Source organism: Macrobrachium rosenbergii, chromosome 12 (genome assembly GCF_040412425.1).
Source record: "Macrobrachium rosenbergii isolate ZJJX-2024 chromosome 12, ASM4041242v1, whole genome shotgun sequence".
Classification (NCBI taxonomy): domain Eukaryota; kingdom Metazoa; phylum Arthropoda; class Malacostraca; order Decapoda; family Palaemonidae; genus Macrobrachium; species Macrobrachium rosenbergii.
This window is the reverse complement of record NC_089752.1, coordinates 100,689,720-100,708,747: the sequence shown is the minus strand read 5'-3', so window position 1 is coordinate 100,708,747 and position 19,028 is coordinate 100,689,720. Positions and strand designations below refer to the sequence as shown.

The following is a 19,028-nucleotide window of genomic DNA, read 5'->3' as shown; positions in this document are numbered from 1 at the left end:
GAAAATAGAGCAATAGAGGTTGTGGTAGCGGGGTTGCTCGAAGGCTGAATTAATCAATGAATATGAATGTTACTCGTAACTGAAAAGATGCCCGTTTGGATGATCTTTCAATGAAGAAACCTTTTAGTTCCTTTTGGAATTTCCATTCAACCGCGTAATGTTTAAAGCATTTTGTTAGAATAGACTTTGCACCATTGTAGGAATTACTTAGAATATGTTTTAAAAGAATTTGGTTCTTTGCTATTTTGTTACTAATAAAAATATTGTTAAATAGCGACTCGTTACCGCTGAGTGTATCCCCAGAATATTAATCTTTGAAGTACCCTTGACAAAGCTTTCGAGGCTAAACCTCTCACATACTTTGGAGTTTAGTCATTGTTTGTGATTTAGAAAATGCAAAATGACGCGAAAAGAAGAATGTATTGTTTAGATTAAGAAAATGACTAGTTATTTACCAAGCCATCTCCTTATGAAGGGAATGTCCTCAAGTTCATTGTCTCCATTACACCCTGATTTTAAGGTAGACTGTTAACTCAGAGAGAAAACCAATAAAATATGCACCTCTTCGGTAATATGAGCAGGAATCTCCATAATTATAATGACCCAGTATATACTTTCTCCGGAAGCAAATTAGAACTTTTTTTTCAGCATACCCTTGTAATCTGCTTTCAAAATTCCGCTGGTGGTTCTCATCCAGGAGCGCTAGAGGTCAGCTTCGTAGTCATTGCATGCATGACCAATAGCTGCCAAAACACCTTACATCAGCCACACTTGCCCAAGTCAGTGGTTCCCTTTCAGAATCCCTCCGCATGTTACTGCGTAACCAGTTGCTGTCATTGTAACAGAGTCAGATACGAGCTTCGTAACGTTATAGGCACTGACGTCAGCGGGTCTTTTTTTCTTTTCCTCCACATCTTGCTGCAGTGCTTTGAGTGATCCGTTAGTCGGAATAGCCACCGTCTGCTGGTAAGCGGGTTACTGAAATAGGATTTTATTATATAGTATAGCTGGTAAGCAGACAAGGTTTTCGTTTCCACATTAGGTGGTGGTTCAACTTTGAATTCACTTTTGTTTGCCTTGAAGATCATGGTGTTTAATGATTTAAATACCAGGATCTTTTCGTGTAAGTGACAGCTCTCCAAAAAAATTGAGTGAGTCATCGTAAAGATAATCCCTTATTACTTATTAGCTCAGTTCCTTGTTGATAGGTGCTGATAAATCTTACACTGGCGTAGGTGTAGCATGTACGATATTGGTGTAATTCCGTTGCTAATCAGTGCATCAGGTGTCAGTTTATAATAAAAACATTATAGATAGAAATGTAGATGTGTGGCAGCCTAGTCTTGGAGGAGTCAGGGTTCTGTTTTAATAACATATTCATGAGGACGTTTGCCTATGAGGAGGGAGAGAAAGGCATTCTGACTAAGTTAGGTACCAGTCCCATCATCCCTGGGAGGGAGTCGGTTTATCCAGTGTCTCTGGTCTGGAGGTGGCCTGACTTTGTGTGTGTGTGTGTGTGTGATGTTCCTTCAGTGCTGCTCCTGATTTTATTCTTGAAATTTTTTTCACTATTTCTGTACGTGAGTAAGCTTTGCAGTGTTAAAAATACGAATTGTAAATTTAATGGTGAATTTAACAAAGGTCTAGAGAAAGCAGGAGGTGGGGCCTGGCGAGGGGTGTTCAATGCAGAGCAAGTTAGAGAAGGAAATTAGAGTGAGATGAAATGCCCGAAATTGCTAGAATAAATATCTTTGCTAGAACGAGTTCTTCATTGGAGGGGTGGGTAGAGCTCTCGGCTAGCACGCTTTTGACCCAGCGTTCGACTCTCCGACCGGCCAATGAAGAATTAGAGGAATTTATTTCTGGTGATACAAATTCATTTCTCGTCATAATGTGGTTCGGATTCCACAATAAGCTGTAGGTCCCGTTGCTAGGCAACCAGTTGGTTCTTAGCCACGTAAAATAAATCTAATCCTTCAGGCCAGCCCTAGGAGAGCTGTTAATCAGCTCAGTGGTCTGGTTAAACTAAGATATATTAACTTTTTGCTGGAACGGCACCATGGAACGATGTGAAAATAACTGGTTGTAAGTGTGACTCGTATTTTGATGCAGAATTTAAAGAACCTATTTATTTGCCGTACATAAAGTCTCCCGAATAAAACGAAATCATATTTTTGAAGCACATTTCCTACTGCTATTGTAAACTTATTGCTGATAAAAATTCTCTTTTAATGATCGTAACAAGGTTCCAGTAACGTCTTGTGTTAGCGTCTGAGTTAACATTTTTAGCAATCAAAATAATAACATTTATTTGGTTTCTACTGAGATGGCTTTGTCTGTCCGTCCGCACTTTTTCTCTCCGCCCTCAGATCTTAAAAATGACGAGGCTAGAGGGCTGCAAATTATCAAACATACCAGATTGCAGCCCTCTAGCCTCAGTAGTTTTTTTAAGGTTTAATTTAGCCATAATCGTGCGTCTGGCACCGCAACAACACAGGGCACCACGGCCTGCCTGAGAGTTTCATGGGCCGTGGCTGAGAGTTTCATACAGCATTATACGCTGTACAGAAAACTCGATTGCGCCGATGAAACTTCGACGCACTTTTTACTTGTTTTTCCCTCGTTGGAGACTTGAGGAAGCGTCGTTCTGAGGGGGCCGAGTAACCCAGCTACTTCCGTTGATTTCACTTGACTATGCAGAGCGCGAGTTTCGGAACAAGACCCAGACACGCGTCTTTGAGGAAGGAGGGGCAACTACGAAAGGGGACCCTCTCACTGGGAAGAATTTGTGGGGGGAGGGGTAGGGTGTCGAGTATTCAATTTAATCTTCTCACTACCGTATACCGTCAAGAAAGCTGATGAGCCCGCTTCTTCCTTTGCCTGCTTATTTTGTTGACGGTGAAGATGCATATTTAATTTACAAACTGCCGTCGTCTGGAAGTGCAAGGCAAAGTCGGCCCTTCGTAGTCTTATGGCTGAACATAATTCATTCCCTTGTAGTTTTATGGCGGTCTGTGTTTTGTGATACATTTAAGACTGTGCAAAGTATGGCAGGGTTCTTTTTATTGGTACAATTAACGAGAGAAAATCGATGTCGTATCTACGAAAAATGCAGCTTTTAATTATGAGCTCTTAATTCCTTGGTAGAAGGTTGGTTTATATCAGTTTTCCATAACTTACCTTCCTCTACTTTTGTGCGCGGCAGTAATTCGTTACTAATAAAATATTAAGTATTTTTTGTACATTGCTGTTAAAAAAACTCTGTTCCAGCCGGATATATTCGTGTGGTTTAAATTAATGACATCCCTTCAAGGGGCATTTTTTCTGAGGTGAGATCGTGGATTAAATTGTTCATATTCTCTCTCTCTCTCTCTCTCTCTCTCTCTCTCTCTCACCCGTAAGTGGAATGAAATATGTTTTTCTCCATTTCACCTCTTAAATTTTTACCAGTTTCTAGGGTCAAACCAAAAAGTAGGAAGACGCTTAAGGCTCCATCTCAGAAAAAAATGCCGTAATTAATACCTGGGAACAAAAGTGAGGAAAGGTAGCCAAGAGAAGATATATTTATCTCTTTCCTTATATGTAGTGCTGCCTTGGGTAAACATAATAGTTTTGACGACGCTGCCAGAATACGAAACGAGAAGATGGAGGAAGATCCAGCTGAACCTTGGTTTGGATTCCGTGGAGAGCAACTTCCCAAGGCAGTGCACAAAGAAAGATTCTTTAGCCTTTCATTTTCAGTTTTTTGTTGGTGTACGTACTACGTGTTATTAGAATTGCATTGCACCATGCTTTAGAATGATTTATACTGACAGCCTCGCAAAGGAGCCAGGAATACTCAGGACTTCAGATTTTATGTTCTTTTCGTGAACTTCCTTTTGAAAGTTCAGGAAATATATCCATGATAAAATCACATGCCCTTTTTTTTAATATTTTTATTTCTTTTATTATATAACTTAAGAATTTCTGAATTTTCAAAGGCTAATAACTTTTTGGGTGTACTCTCTCTCTCTCTCTCTCTCTCTCTCTCTCTCTCTCTCTCTCTCTCTCTCTCTCTCTATAACAGACGCCCGGGCGCACATGTAATGCTGAATTCTTCCCGTGAAAGTTCATAAATTTGTGTGACTGGGTGCTTTTAGTATGAAAGAAAACAGATGGTGTCTTCCTTTGATCACCGCCGCCTGGTTACTCTAATTCTCCGATATCTATTTCCAGATCTACCGGATGTAAAGGCCGGACCGTGTGTCATTCTTTACATCGGTACCCAAAACCTCCAGGGGACATCCAAGTAGCACGCTCGCTCTCTCTTGGCCTGTCTTGAACAGGCATTTAAAATAATTATATGAAAGGAAAGCGTTAATATTATTACTTGGATTTTGTGTGAAAACGAGTCAGTAAAAAAGAAAATCTCTTTATCATCCTTCCTTATCTCTTTCGGTAACTGTTGGCCAGACGGTGGCAACCCGCTGATGAGGACTGAGTGTAATTCATCATCGTTGGCCCTTGTAGGAACAAGTCAGGTAAAACCCTGATGGATGGCCTCCGCTAGTGTCTCCCTCGGCTTTTTATGCCTTGCTTTCCTTTCTCAGTGGGGGAAGGGGAGTGTTAAACGCTTTTATTGCCAGGTGTTTTTACCCGTCAAACGAGCTGACGTCATTTGCCCTCTGCTGAAACTTTTATTTCGTCGAAAATAATTTTAACAGCTGCGTGCGCGGTGAGGGAGCGAGTTTTCTTGAGGTTGACGGAATCTGAAAAAGAATGAGAGGTTGAGGCTGCAATGAAAAATGTCTTCGTTATTGCCTTGATATCAGTATTTTAGGTCAACCTGACAACCAGTTCGTGTACTAAGCGTAACAGTCGCCCCAGTACAGCGAGAAAGGCGACATGATGTGTGAATTGTAGGGGCTATTATCGATCCTTGTATATAGAACGCAATGAATGTCATGACCAGAATAGTAAGCAGTTCGGTTACCGTTCCTGATTCTTTTGCGAGTGTGCGGTGACTGTGATGACTACATGGCATTCCTTGAATATGGTTATTGTTTCCATTCAGACTGCTCTCTGTGATAACTTACGGAAAACTTGAATGTGTGTGTTGGTGTGTGATGTGGACATGGCACTGGCCCCACCTGCGCCACACCTGTGCCGACTTCCCTTTCCACCACCACCACCCTCGCTCATCCTGGCTTCTCCTCTTGTTTGTTTCTGGTTCATACTTTCGTGGTTGTGCTTCATCGCATATTAATATTGTCATTGCTCTCTGGTCAGTGTTGCAATGGATCCGCTCGCCTTTTCGTGGTCAGGGAAACGATAAAATCACATTTCCTCTGAAGAGGAGACATGTCCCATCGGTCTCCCGTTTTCGTTTTGCCAAACAATGAAAAACGTAAATGAGATGAATTTTGATCATAACAGGGTTGCTTTTTGCTTTTTTAATCAAAAACTTTTTTTTTATGCCATGGTGATGCCTTTGTTTCCTTGTGGTATTGCGTTGAATTGAATGGGTGAGAAAGTGGAAACGTCACTCCTGTTTCTGAATTGATTTGGGAGTGAAACACAAGTTGAGTGGCATCTAATTTTACAAGTATTAAGTCTGTGAAATGATGGTGTAACGCCTTTAAGAAATATTAAAGGTCCCTGAACGTAAGAAGCCATCCGATCGTTTGCACATGCAAATGAGTTTGATGTCGATGATAGTTTTTAGGTGAATGTAGTTGCTGGTTTGTGCCGGAACCGGCTGTGCAGTTGGCAAATTAACATTTTATTGTGCCCATAACATTTATTGCTCTTGCTTATGAAAAGGACAGTTGATAATTTGGAATATCATAAATAACGCCTGGATGGTCTATATAATTGTTGCGTTCCAAAGTGACACTTTATTTGGTTTTATTGAATACGATGATTTTGGCTCTAAAACTTATGTCAGAAATAGATTTGTTCTTTATTGTAGTCATGCACCTGAAATATTAGTTTACATATATAACATATGAGTGCCCATCGTTATTAATGTATCTGATTATCACAATGAAAAATAAATGAAAAGAGCAACCAGTCAATGGAATTGCTTCCTGTTTCATTGTGAGAACTTAATCGTCAAAGATATATGTTTGATTCCCTTCTGCTTTGGCCTTCGTTCCCTATTGACATTCATGGGAATAGGAATACTAGTTAGGTTTCATGCTAATCAGTTCGTTAACGCATCCTGAAAGAATGTCTAATCTGTTCCACATTATCGGATTCCTCGTATTTTTGTTCCTATGATGGTAGTGGAGCTCCCAAATAGAGGCGACTCCAGAGATATACTCCATGGAATACCATTGTTTAACTGGTTCACAGCACAACAGTTATCGGTAAGAGTAGGTATTGAATTGTCGCGCAAATACGGTTATTTTTAAGCGTAGCTTCTCACGTTGTACTTACCACTCACACATGTTTCCCCGAACATTAAACGAGGCTCTACCAGTTGTATACTTAGTGGAAAGCTGTAGTAAAAGCGCGGTCGTAGTTCCTACTTCACTGGAAGACCTTCCTTGCCTTCACTGAATAAAGTAGAAAGATTATTTAGTTTTAGTATGACTCTACACGAAAATACAGTGCATTAGCATACTCCCAAAGACAACGTTCAGCACGGGAGACCCACCGCTGCTGTAAATAGGTAACTTCGAACACTCCAAGACTGTGTAACTTCTGTTACTGCAAATTGAACTTAATATTCATCATTTGTTGCAGTGTTACATTAATTGTTCGATATGAACCAGCATTGCTTGAGACCCTGTGAGACGCCTTTGTACCAAGTGAACAAATAAAAGCAACCAATAATTCCAAAACGCCGAAGTGAGTGAAGCTTGGCAGTCCAAATATTGTATGTAGGAGAAACTGGGAGAGCAGCATTTTTTTTATAATCATAACGTGAAGCTCTTCGGTGTGTATCTTACAGAGAGCGCGCGTGTTCGAATGATTAGCAGTAAAAGAGAAAACGGTATGAGAGGTTACAGTGTTCACCTTTGTAGATAAAGAGGGTTCAAAGTGGCGAGGCGGAGAAAAGAAAGTGATTGGAAAGAGAAAGCACTTCCCAACTGAAGTCTGAAATGCTCGATTGAGTAACACCCTCTCGCCTTGCCTCTTCAGTGGCTTGCTGAGAGCTCTCTCTCTCTCTCTCTCTCTCTCTCTCTCTCTCTCTCTCTCTCTCTCTCTCTCTCTCTCTCTCTCTCATTACACTTTCACTTGAATGGATATAAGTATGGTCTCAAGGTCATTCACCTCTCCGGGACTTTTAAATGAACAGTAGGCTTCATTTATAGGATATATATAAAGAGGAAGCGAGATTGCACGCTTTAAATCACATTAATTTATAGAGGTTGGTTGCGCAATGGTTTTTCGATTAGTATTGATCCTGTTTCACACATATATATTACATATATATGTATATATATTACATATATCCATATATATATATATGTATATATATATATATATATATATATATATATATATATATATATATATATATATATATATATATAAATTACAGATGCAATGAGACATTGCGAAACGCAGTCGGCAAAATAAACATTTGTTTTTATATACGTGCTGCCTTTTCTTGATGCCCCTGATAGCTACTATGAAGCTTACAGCTATAGGAGCTATTTAAATATATATATATATATATATATATATATATATACGGTATACACATACAGTATAAACCACACACATATATATATGCATGAAATGGTTTTTGCTATTTTGGCGTTTTGTTTCAATCTGTATACATTGTTCTTAGTTTTGAAATAATTTTTGAAAAGGTGTCTATATGTTATGACTATGAAAAGCTTTCTTGCTTTTTTTTTATGCCACTAGTTTGAGGGGCGTCTGGGTGACAAAGAAAACTTTTTGAGTGTCCCTTGTATTTATAGTGTTGCGCGCGCATTTTGTTTACTTGTTTGCAGTCAAGACTTGTCAATTTCAGGCAGTTGAATTTAACTTTTAAGGTTACAGATTTAATTCTATTACGTTTTTTCTGAAGTTCTTTTCCATGCTTTGATCGTCAGATCCTCTCTCTCTCTCTCTCTCTCTCTCTCTCTCTCTCTCTCTCTCTCTCTCTCTCTCTCTCTCTCTCTCTCAAGCTCTGAAAGGTGGAAGACTGGGCTAGCTGGACAAAATTGGTTGTTGCCTCACCATGGCAACCTTCTAATAGGGTATATATTTGAGAATGTGGGTTTTTTTTATTGATAATCGAGTAGTGTCATATGAACTGGTAAAAAATAACTTCAGTCCAGTAAACTTTATTTGTGCAAAGATGTTTATAAGGAAAGGAGTTTTAAGAAATAGATATATAATACAGCCTCTCAAATAGGCATTCGGAATTTTCATTAATAAAAACGCAAACTTGAAAACCGAAAGTTTGACGAAAATTAGATGTTGCCATTCTGAGAAACAAAGTGGACATCTTTCAGAAAGTTCCTTTTCTACAAACTGAGTGTCATCAACAGTATGACCAACTCGGGTCTCTGAAATGATATTGGCTTCTTAACAATTCCCCTGAGGAACCATGTGTGCATCAGCACCGGAGAGGAGAGCAGCTAGAGACCCTTCATCCATGGCGAAGGAGACTGAAACTCTCCTCTTGGTGTCATGTAGAACCTGTGCGTCATCGGAGGCGGATAAGGTTGCAGTGAAAACGAAATAGCCTCTCGGTGTGCATACCGCAGAGCAGGTGACATCAAGGGCTTCGTAGGAGCCATTTGTTAAAACCCGCAAAGACGAACAGCTTCAGAAAATGCGATATAAAAGTGACCGCGAGAAACTTAAACGCTAAAATTCTTTTATTTCCAAGAGCAGTGTATCTTCTGTTTACGTTTCAGAGTTATCTAGGCTGAATAAATCAGATGATTCATGTCCATTAATAATCTACTTAATACCCTAACGCGGGCAATCGCTCTCAGTACAAATTAAAACTCGACAAGAAGCACAAGTTACTTGAGTTTTCCCCCGCGTTAAAGCCTTCCCTTATGATGATGGTTGTATAATAATTTGATTATTGAAAACATATACTGTTCATTATTTTTAGTTTATATCAGTGTCCGTAGCCCTTCCTTGTTAAATGTCACCAATAACCTAGGAGGGGGGTCACCTTTCATCTGCCATTGAAACAAAAAGCAGGACAATGAATGCTGGAGAACCAGTACATTTCCATGTTCGGACAGATATACGATTGGTTACTGCTGATCTGCATGCGTTAAGAACTCTCGAGGGGTTTAGGTTCCATTTATTATGAATTGTTTCCAGGAGCCACAAAATCCAACTAGATATTAAATGATGTGGCTATATCAAGGAAAGTTCTATAGACGATGTTGAGTTCGCATTAATAAGCGACTGAAGAGCTGCACGTTAGCAGGTTTGATACATTCCCACAACATTGGAAAAATGTAAACCAATTTGCTACTTCGCGAAATCAGGGGGGCTGTCTAGTCAGTAAAACTGACTGTTGGTCGTCCTGGTTATAAGACATTGTATGGTGAGAAGAGATTTTTGGAGAAAAGTAATTTTAGTCTGTGGCTGTTGTTGCTAAGACACTTATATATATGATTAAGGAAATTGGAAACAACTTAAATAATTTCAATGGCAAATATTGAATTTGTGGCTTTATTGTCCGGAACTGGGGGCATATTAAATTGCATTCTAATGATTATGGGGTAGCAACTCGGAGAAGCCGCTCTGATGCAAGAGATTAATTAAAATTGGCAGGGACGGTGGAGGATGTAATGGCTCTGCACTACTGAATGAACGGACAGGTTTAACCAATACAGAAATTTTAGATGGAAATTTGGTTAGTTGTTTCACATTTATATATATATATATAATAATTTATATATAAATGTGTGTATCACAAAATAACCACACAAACTTCGCTGTAAATGCATATATTCGTATTACTCGTATTAGGCTTCAACAAGATGGGATTGTTTAGATTCCAGATGCTTTAATTTACAAAGTACTAGTTTCGGAAGACGTACAGTCCTCTTCGTTGTGGCTATTACAATTACATACGTATCTGGTAAAGAGTGACTAGTAGGTATATATATATATATATATATATATATATATATATATATATATATATATATATATATATATATATATATGTATGTATACTGTATAATCTTGTTCCCTTCTTTCTTATTGATGAAAGTACGTTATCCATCAAGTGTGGCTTCATCGATTGAGATTTGTGCCTGGGGATAAAAACCGCTGGTGGGTGTCGTGGAGGGCATTATCCGCGCCACTCGGGAGATGAAGGGGGGAGGCAGTGCGAGGTGGAAAAGGGGGAGACGTTGCCTGCAGGGACTTATCTGATGTAAGGAGATCTCTTAGACTACATAAATGCCTCGCGTTTTTCCCGTTTTATAGCAAGAATTCGAGATTTTCGTGTACCTTAACTTGCCATCTCCATTCTTTTGACGAAGGAAAGGCAATTATACCTCGTTTTATATCTGGGAGGAGGGAAAGATGCAGTGGTCTCATTTCAACTTTCCGCTCTAACTAGCCGGAAAGAATGATTTTGTCTTTCTTGCTACCTGCCAGGTGTTTTGTCGAGATGCTAATGCAAAAATGCAGTAAGGGCGTTTCCTTTTTGGGGTCTCGCAGTGCTCTACAAATGATCTTTTATCCTGTATTTGCGAGTTGGCGCACTTTAATAGAAAAAAGCGATTAAAGCTGTGTGCACGAAGTTTCTCATCTAATGCTGCCTTCAGATCAGTTTCCACTGCATATAGGACCATTCATTAATTGTGAAGACGTGTAATCTACGGCTTGAGTCATATCTAACCCACCTTGTATTAAAACTCAAACATGTACGTCGACGACTGCTGGGTAAAATCCTGGGAACGCCCCCTCCCCTCTCTCTCTCTCTCTCTCTCTCTCTCTCTCTCTCTCAGCATTCACACACACTTATTCAAGTTCTCAGGCCCCTCGTTCTTCCGGAACCCGTTCTCGACTTTGCCAATAGGGGCCCGCCATTCTCGCCACCGGTGTTGATATCCACGCCATCAATGGAGTCCTTAGCATTGTCTTCTCTCTCTCTCTCTCTCTCTCTCTCTCTCTCTCTCTCGTGTGTGTGTGTGTGTATATATATATTATATATATATATATATATATATATATATATATATATATATATATATATATATATATATATATATATATATATATATTATATATATATATATATAAACAGTGTCACATTCATAATTTAATTATAACACATCCTACTCTAACATAGACTTTGCTTTCTTCGTAGACCATATCGCTGTCAGCGTTACCTGCTACGACCTCAAAACTGCATCACTATCAAAACTATAATAATATTTTCCCAGGCCCAGCTGCGCTATACAAAGCTTTTTCATTATTAACTGCTCTTAAAATTTCACGTAATTTTTTCGTAACACTTTTCCTTCAGTTGCCTTATTTTCTTGATCAGTACACACACACACACACACACACACACACACACACACACACACACACACACACACACACACATTATGTGTGTGTGTTGATCAAGAAAATAAGGCAACTGAAGAAAAATTAAATAAAGAACGTGGCATTAAATGTTGTTTATTCTCTTGTAAAGGGAAATTACTTAAATTAATCTGGATTAGGTGATGAGAGATTTTTTGTTTCGAAATTTTCATCACATTGTCAAGTGTAGACAAATGGACACCTTGCGGTAAAAGATGATCTACATTTTTTGGGCTAATGGCCATGAATAGCACGCTGCTTTCTTTTCTCTGAAAGTGGTTGATCGAGTGAAGATTTATGAGGCTTGAAGAAAAAGACAGCGGGAAGTCTTGGGAATCGGTGGCGGGATGTGATGTGATGTGAGACGAAGTAAGAAGACTGAAAAAAAAGGTGGGTGGCGGCCGAACGTGTATTTTGGTGGCCACTCAACTTCCGAAAGGCGGGCCCACCAGTACGCCCGTTCAGCGTCACAATCACCGTCTTGCCATTGTCAGTTCTCTCTCTCTCTCTCTCTCTCTCTCTCTCTCTCTCTCTCTCTCTCTCTCTCTCTCCCTTGGCTCTTAAGATATTTTTCTATTAGATAAAGTTCTTTTTTTGTGTGCAGGAATATTTGTAAATGACTTAGAATCTGTGCGGACAGTAACTCGGGTGCAAATGAAAACCCTGAATATGATGGTGTTGTAGAAAGACATATGGTCTGTGAAGGAAAACGAAAGGAACCATATTAGGAAAGTGTCATCGAAGAGGAAAAAGGAAGGCTTATAAGGTGTCTCGTGCACACCTGTCCCGTGCAAAGGGAGAAGATAAGAATTCGGTGGCCTTTACAATCGGACGAGTGTAAAGGAACCCTCGGTTGGAGTGCGTGGGCTGAGAATAGTGGGCACGCCTGGCCCCTTAGCAAGGTTGGAAAGGCACGCCCACTCGCGCCCACACATCTCACAAAAAATAAAACAGACTTGCGCACGCACGAGAGGTATCCTGTCCGCTCCTCGTGTGTGCGCCTAATCCTCTTGCACAAGATGGACCAAAAGAACGAGGGATAATGTGATGAGAGCTCTGAACTCTGAAGTCATGTCGACCGATGGATGAGTGATTTAGCCCGTCATTGAATTTCCAGGGATGTCATTCAGGGGATACCGTCGACAGCAACAATGGTAAGTCTGTACTGGGGTTCCGTCTCCTTGTTGTTATTTGTCTCATCATTATGAACAGAGGAAGCGTCCTTAACGGGAAATACAGTCCTGCGAGCGCATACTCTCCCTCTCCAAGGGTGGAATTTCTGTCTCCCATGTTGAAATCTGGTTAATGTCTGAAATTTTCACAAGCACTTGCGGCCACACACACATACACACATTAAAAGAGAGAGAGAGGGCTTCAAACAGAGTTTCTGCTGCCAAGAGTTAGTGACTTTAACGCAGACGCTGTTGAAATGATTATCAAATTTTAATGTAAAGTTTAAAGTGCGAGAAACCTCATTCAGCAACAAAACAATATTCTGTCTAGCTTTCTGTTTTCTTTTGTTTTTCTCTCGATGTACTTCTTGAGGCTTGACTTGGAGCTCCCAGTTTCATTTCCATATTTTTTTTATGACCTTTTATAAGAAGACACTTTTCTCACAGACCCGCCCTCGGGCCCAGTGTGAGGGTAAAATTATTTTGGATCTGAGTAGTTCTGATGAAGGCCTATCGACATCACGGCGTATGGAATTTGCATCGTCATTGTTCTGTCATTTGGATGTAGTATCATCAACATCAGTTTTATCGCGTAGAACTCTCATTCCCTTCATAGGGGATATCAGTATAATTCATCTTGCGCCGAGTTTTCCGTTCTGTTTCAAACCACATTTAGACGCCGAACATGTACTAGGTGGCATCCCTCCTGGAAAGCTGAGCGTTCGAAATATATATATAAAAAAATAGTCGCCGTGGCTTTGAGTTTCCAGAAATGGTGGAATGTTCTGAAGAAATAGAAAAGTCCAGAGGGAGTCTTTAGTGCCGAGAGGGTATGGCTGCAAAGAAAATGTTATTGTTGGCTGAGAGCAGAAAATCCTTTTTCCATGTATGTTATTGTTCTCCTCCCTCTCTTCCCTCTACGTTCCATCACAGCGGTTTCGTGGAGACTAGACTGATCCGATCAATGCAGAGGCAAAGATAGTAATAAAATCGTATTCTTTTCGTTGTGTCGTGGATGGTAGCTTTAATGATGCTGGCGTTAAGATCCTGAAATAAGTTTTAAGGTTACGATATTTTAGAAGTCATTTTTGTATTGGAATTCTTAGGTGCATGTATCATAAGGCTAAATAGCGATTGATAAGACGTGATAAGAACCTGTGATTTAAGGCGGAAATTTAGAGTAACGGGAGATACACAATTGTTGTGTTGTTTGCCCTAAGCCCAAGTAAGGTCAAGCAAGGCGTATGGAAAGTCACCAGAAATTTATAGATTTGAAAATAGAATGCTAGGTCCTTATCAGAAATGAGGCGCTTACTAAAAGACGGTTCGAAGAAAATCATTGTGAAACAGGTTTTCACGTTTTCTACCATATTCCTTTGTATTTGCCTGGATAGTTAAATGTGTCCTTGTGCAAAGAGTATACTATAAGAAGGAAACCGATGAATTTACAGTTAATCGAGTCTTACCATTTTTATTCAAGTACATTTTGAAGTTCCAATAGTTGCATAATCGGAGAAAAAAAACTTGACGCAAATAAGTCTTCCACTCGAGTAGCACATTGACACGCTCAGAATGGAACGACTCTCTCTCTCTCTCTCTCTCTCTCTCTCTCTCTCTCTCTCTCTCTCTCTCTCCTTTCCTTGTTCATCACCTTGGACTCTCCAACCATTAGTCCTGCAGCAGCCAGTTAGAATCACGCGCACGTCTCGACGGGTAGAACATAGTCTTGGGAGAGGTGACGTTTGCGATGATGATAATTCACAGAGCTTGCTTACATTAGAGCGCTCATGTGCAAAATCACATTTCGGGCATGTCCAGTCAGCTATGTTCTTTCCATATTTCAAGTGAAAGCAGAAAAATTTTCTCTCTCTCTCTCTCTCTCTCTCTCTCTCTCTCTCTCTCTCTCTCTCTCTCTCTCTCTCTCTCTCCCCTTTTCTTTTCTTTTCATGGAAGAAGATGGAGGGTCGTTTTGTTTTCCGAGGAGGGCAACTTTAACCTTCTTAACAATGGAGCTTTTCACTGGGCGAAGGGAACTTTTATTACGGTGTACTGATTACGCTCAAATTTTTCTATTGTATATCAGGTAAGGAGCAGTGTTGTAAGCTCCTCTGTTTACCTATATTGATATGAATTTATTTGGATATTTACAATAGTTAATACTGTGTGATTGCAATTTAGTTTGAAATATGGAATGAGTTTCCCAACATAGGTAAGTTTATTTTCGTATGGTTTGGTTGTTAGCGTACCACTCATCTGTGACTATATTGAAATTATTAATCAAGACTTCCAGAATTTTGCATCTCTCTCTCTCTCTCTCTCTCTCTCTCTCTCTCTCTCTCTCTCTCTCTCTCTGCTTTGGTAACTGAATATCATCATTAACTAAAACGAACCTGCATAATTTTCGTCGACAGCCAAATGGCAATTCACCTTTGATATTGGAGTTGAGGAGGAAAGTAACGTGGGCGGGAAGGGAAACGAGAATATTCAGATTGGAAGGTTTGTTGCAGTTCAGTTTCTCTTGGCATCTGTACCTGGCGGTGTATTGTTTCGCCTGTGCTTCTCGTGAATGACTGGGAGAACATTGATGTCCTTGGTAGCCGGAGACTGGAGTTGCTGATTGCTTTTCTGAACCGATTCGTGACACTTTATCAGCCTCCTTTGCCACCGCTTCTTTGCTGAATTCAGTTTGTTGTTGCTGTCTGAGAATTATGTTTCCAAGTTTCAGTTTTTCGGGGGCGTGATGTGTTTGTAAAGAATTCCAATTCTCGGCGTTAGTAAGGTAGAAAAGATCCTTTTGTCATTTCTTTGTTCTAGCACAAAGACTAAATAAAGCAAGACGAAAATTTAGACCCCAATAACCATCGCAGTGGCATTAGATATTTTCAAACTGATAAGATTGCACAAGTTTTCATATCGGAGCAGTTACTAGAGAACTGTTATTTTCCAGTTACTTAAATGTCTTTTTGGAGGTTTAGCGCCCCAGAGGATCAGAGCCTGAGCGTTCAGGAGATGCCTAAGTAACTGCCGTGTTTGCAAGTCAGAATTCATTCCTTAACTTGCACAGAAACTCAAGCTTTTGTTATATAGTCTCCCATCCTTGAAGATTGATTCATCTCACTGGAAACTTGGCGATACTCTTGTTCCTCGGTGAAGACCTTGACCTCCTTTAAGATTCCAAGTTGAGTTAAATGTCTATCGATTAAGCAGCTCCATAAATGTATAATTGTCGTTTAATGAAATTGCTTATGCCAGCATTTAGAAATATTAAGAATAAACACTTCATAGTGAATTTGGCTTCATATTTTCTTATAATGTTAACCCAACTTCATTTTATATTACAAAGGAGCGAGGAGGTAAACATTGTAAGCGATGTTGCATTTGAACTTAGATATTCATTGGTTAAATGTCAGTTACGGTTACTAAATGTGTTTGGAGGTAGGAGCGGACAAACTGTTTAAGCTGCATGCGTCCTCTCTCTCTCTCTCTCTCTCTCTCTCTCTCTCTCTCTCTCTCTCTCTCTCTCTCTCTCTCTCTCTCTCTCTCTCAAAGGCAATAAAAGGAGAGAGTGTGTATGTGTGTGTGTGTGTATATATATACTGTATATGTATATATATATATATATATTATATATATATATATATATATATATATATATATATATATTATATATACACACACACATTAAGTATATGTTGGTGTTTGAGAAAGGATTTTGTAGCGTAGCTGAAAATCGGGAGGGAGAAGTGAGAGACCCTAATTAATATGACGAGAAGCGAGAATACCTCCCCCAGTCTCATAAACATTGGCCTTACCTGTGCCAGTCCTTAATGGCTGGTCAGTCCCTGTCACTTTTCGATGTCCAACTATTCCACGTGTGAATTTTTTTATAGTAAAAATGCTGGTCTTGTCACATGACATAATTCATTGCAGTATTTGATACTTATAGTAGCACTATTATTTAGTTTTTGCCATTTGTGTAATATGATTTTATAACTTGGTAGCTTGCTTGTACTTGTGTGCATATATTATAGTCGGCATTGAGTACCATGACCATTCATTCATACATTTCAGAGTTGTAAGAGAATTTTACAGCATAAAACACAATGTTAAACAGTAGCTGATGATGGTTGAGTGTAATAACGAGTGTAATTGTGGTTGAGGCAAGGAAAGTAAAAGGAACTTTACAAAAGTTGCGGCACTGAAGATTCTCTAGTGAAACAGGCGGCACGTGGAATATATAAAGGGGTGTAAAGTCATTTTCCTTACATGAAAACTGGCTCAAGACGGTGAATGTGCATGCAACAGAAAAAAATGAGGGTAGGGTAAAGTTATTTGTTTGCATTTCATATAATATGCAGAGAAAGGATGGTTGTAGATGTGGAAAAGTTTTATGCATGTATGGTAAAATACTTAGCAAATATGAAAAAAAATTATAGTAGAATTTTGTAATGGTCATATCATTTAGGGGAAATGAAATGGAACGGTGGTGAAAAGAGTTTATAATTGAGTAGTCTTGTTGGGCAGTAGGAGACTCAGAGCCAGGAATTGCTTAGTTGATCTCCTGGCAGAATTGGTGGAAAAGAAAAAAGTCTTAATATCAAAGAAGGTTGGTGACTTTGCGGAATTATTATTGGAACTCTGTAGTGGCAATGGGATTTGTTTCAATATGAGAAAGAGGCTCTGAAGTTTTTCACACATTAAAACTTGGTTCGCCATATAAAGGAAGCTTGTCCCAGTGGCTTCTACCTTGATTTTCTTAAAAGTCGCCTGTCATTACAAAGACAGAATATTCGTAAAAAAAAATTTTTTTGAATTTGTATATGGATGGGCTTTTCATTGCATTTATCAGTCACAGTATTTAAGTGTATTCGTGTTTAAGGATATTTTTGGTGAACATGAAAAACGGCTGCGGAAAAAATTGCGGATCAGGTGAACGGCGGAGCGAGGTGTCACACAACTCTGCACGTTACTGGTTTTCCTACTCCTCTCCCTCAGCAGTACCGTTGGTCGAGTATCAAAAGAGAGTCTGAAATCGTCTCCGAATTGCTCCGTTTCACGTGGTTGTATTGTCCAGCATCTTTCTATTTTAAGGTCTGAACTTCATGGCTTGGAGAAACGTAAAAGTAAGAGGAGAAAGTTATGACTCCTTGAGTGATTGGCACCCTTTACACCAGGACACCCTAAATGTCTCCTGTGCATCTTATGTTATAGATATATGAAGTGGTTTAACACGTTATTGGAAAAAATCAGGGTAAATTTATTTAAAGTGAAGTAACTGATTAAATTAACCGCATAAGCGGTATATATAGGCGTGCAGCTTTATTTGAATTCTTTATTTGAATTCTCAGCCTTTTTTTTACGTCGTGTTTTTCATAAATACGTTATTTCCTAGTAGACATTTACTTACTTTTGGCGCAGTATGATTCGTAATGGCTTGTTGAGAATGTCCTTTTCATCCAGACACACCTGTGGTCGGAGTTGCATAACTAGATTTGTTGCAATGGACCACTTCTGCAAGGTTTTATCAGGACTCACCATTAGTGTATTTATAGTCAACTAATCATGGGCTTGGTATCGTAACCAATCATGATTTTATGGTTGAAATATTATGTAAAAAAAATTCCGGATAGTTATTAATCTGGAAAAGTTATAAAGTTTCAAGTATTAACTTCGCTTCCTGTTTAGGAATTTCCCAAATTTCTTCAGTGTATACATATCAATCTGTAGACATTATAACTGCATCATCATTTTATTCCATCGTTATGTAATCCGCTTTCTACATAAGGTTATCTGTATGGGCTCGGGCATAGGGCTGTCAGCTCCATTCACAAAAATCAATGATGAGAGCGGAAGGATAACGTCTTTTGGAGCCACCTCCTGTAAGGGAAAAGGAATAATTTTGTTGACGTGACCTTTTGTTATCTACATAAATTATCATTTAGTTAATCTCTAATGCAGATTCCGAGAGTCAGCGATTATTGGGTTGCTGTCTTGTTCGCAGCCTTGATCCCCATTGGGAAAATCAACATCCGGGTTGTGGATTGAGGATTACTTGGCAATGGCGAATCCAGGTGCTGCCACCCCTTAGTGCCAGATGTAGTCAACTCGTCCGGGTGATGCCACACTCACTTTCACTTTCCCATCGCTAATGTCCCTCTCCGTGGTTTACGTTCACCTTTACCAGTCTTGCTGTAATTTGCGTCGATATTTATAGGTACGATGGCCAGAAGGAAAAAGTAAATGTGTTTTGGGTGAATGTATTTATTTATATTTAACTGGCTATATTACTGTTGCAGTTGGTTTTCTGTACTGTTTTCGTTGTGCCGATAGTTCATG

At 39.4% G+C, this 19,028-nt stretch overlaps 1 protein-coding gene across 19 annotated transcripts in view; it reads left to right on the top strand.

Annotated features, from left to right (window-relative positions):
- The window catches only part of CdGAPr (GTPase-activating protein CdGAPr), an 842,258-nt gene that overhangs the window by 755,961 nt on the left and 67,269 nt on the right, over nt 1-19,028 (top strand). For 3 of the 19 annotated variants that reach the window (XM_067112535.1, XM_067112537.1, XM_067112534.1), the window contains exon 2: nt 12,125-12,674. The exons of the other annotated variants lie outside the window; for them this stretch is intronic. In XM_067112535.1, the coding sequence (XP_066968636.1) occupies nt 12,672-12,674 (3 nt within the window). In that variant the 5' untranslated portion in view covers nt 12,125-12,671. The remainder of the gene's footprint in view (nt 1-12,124; nt 12,675-19,028) is intronic. 19 annotated transcript variants of the gene reach the window in all.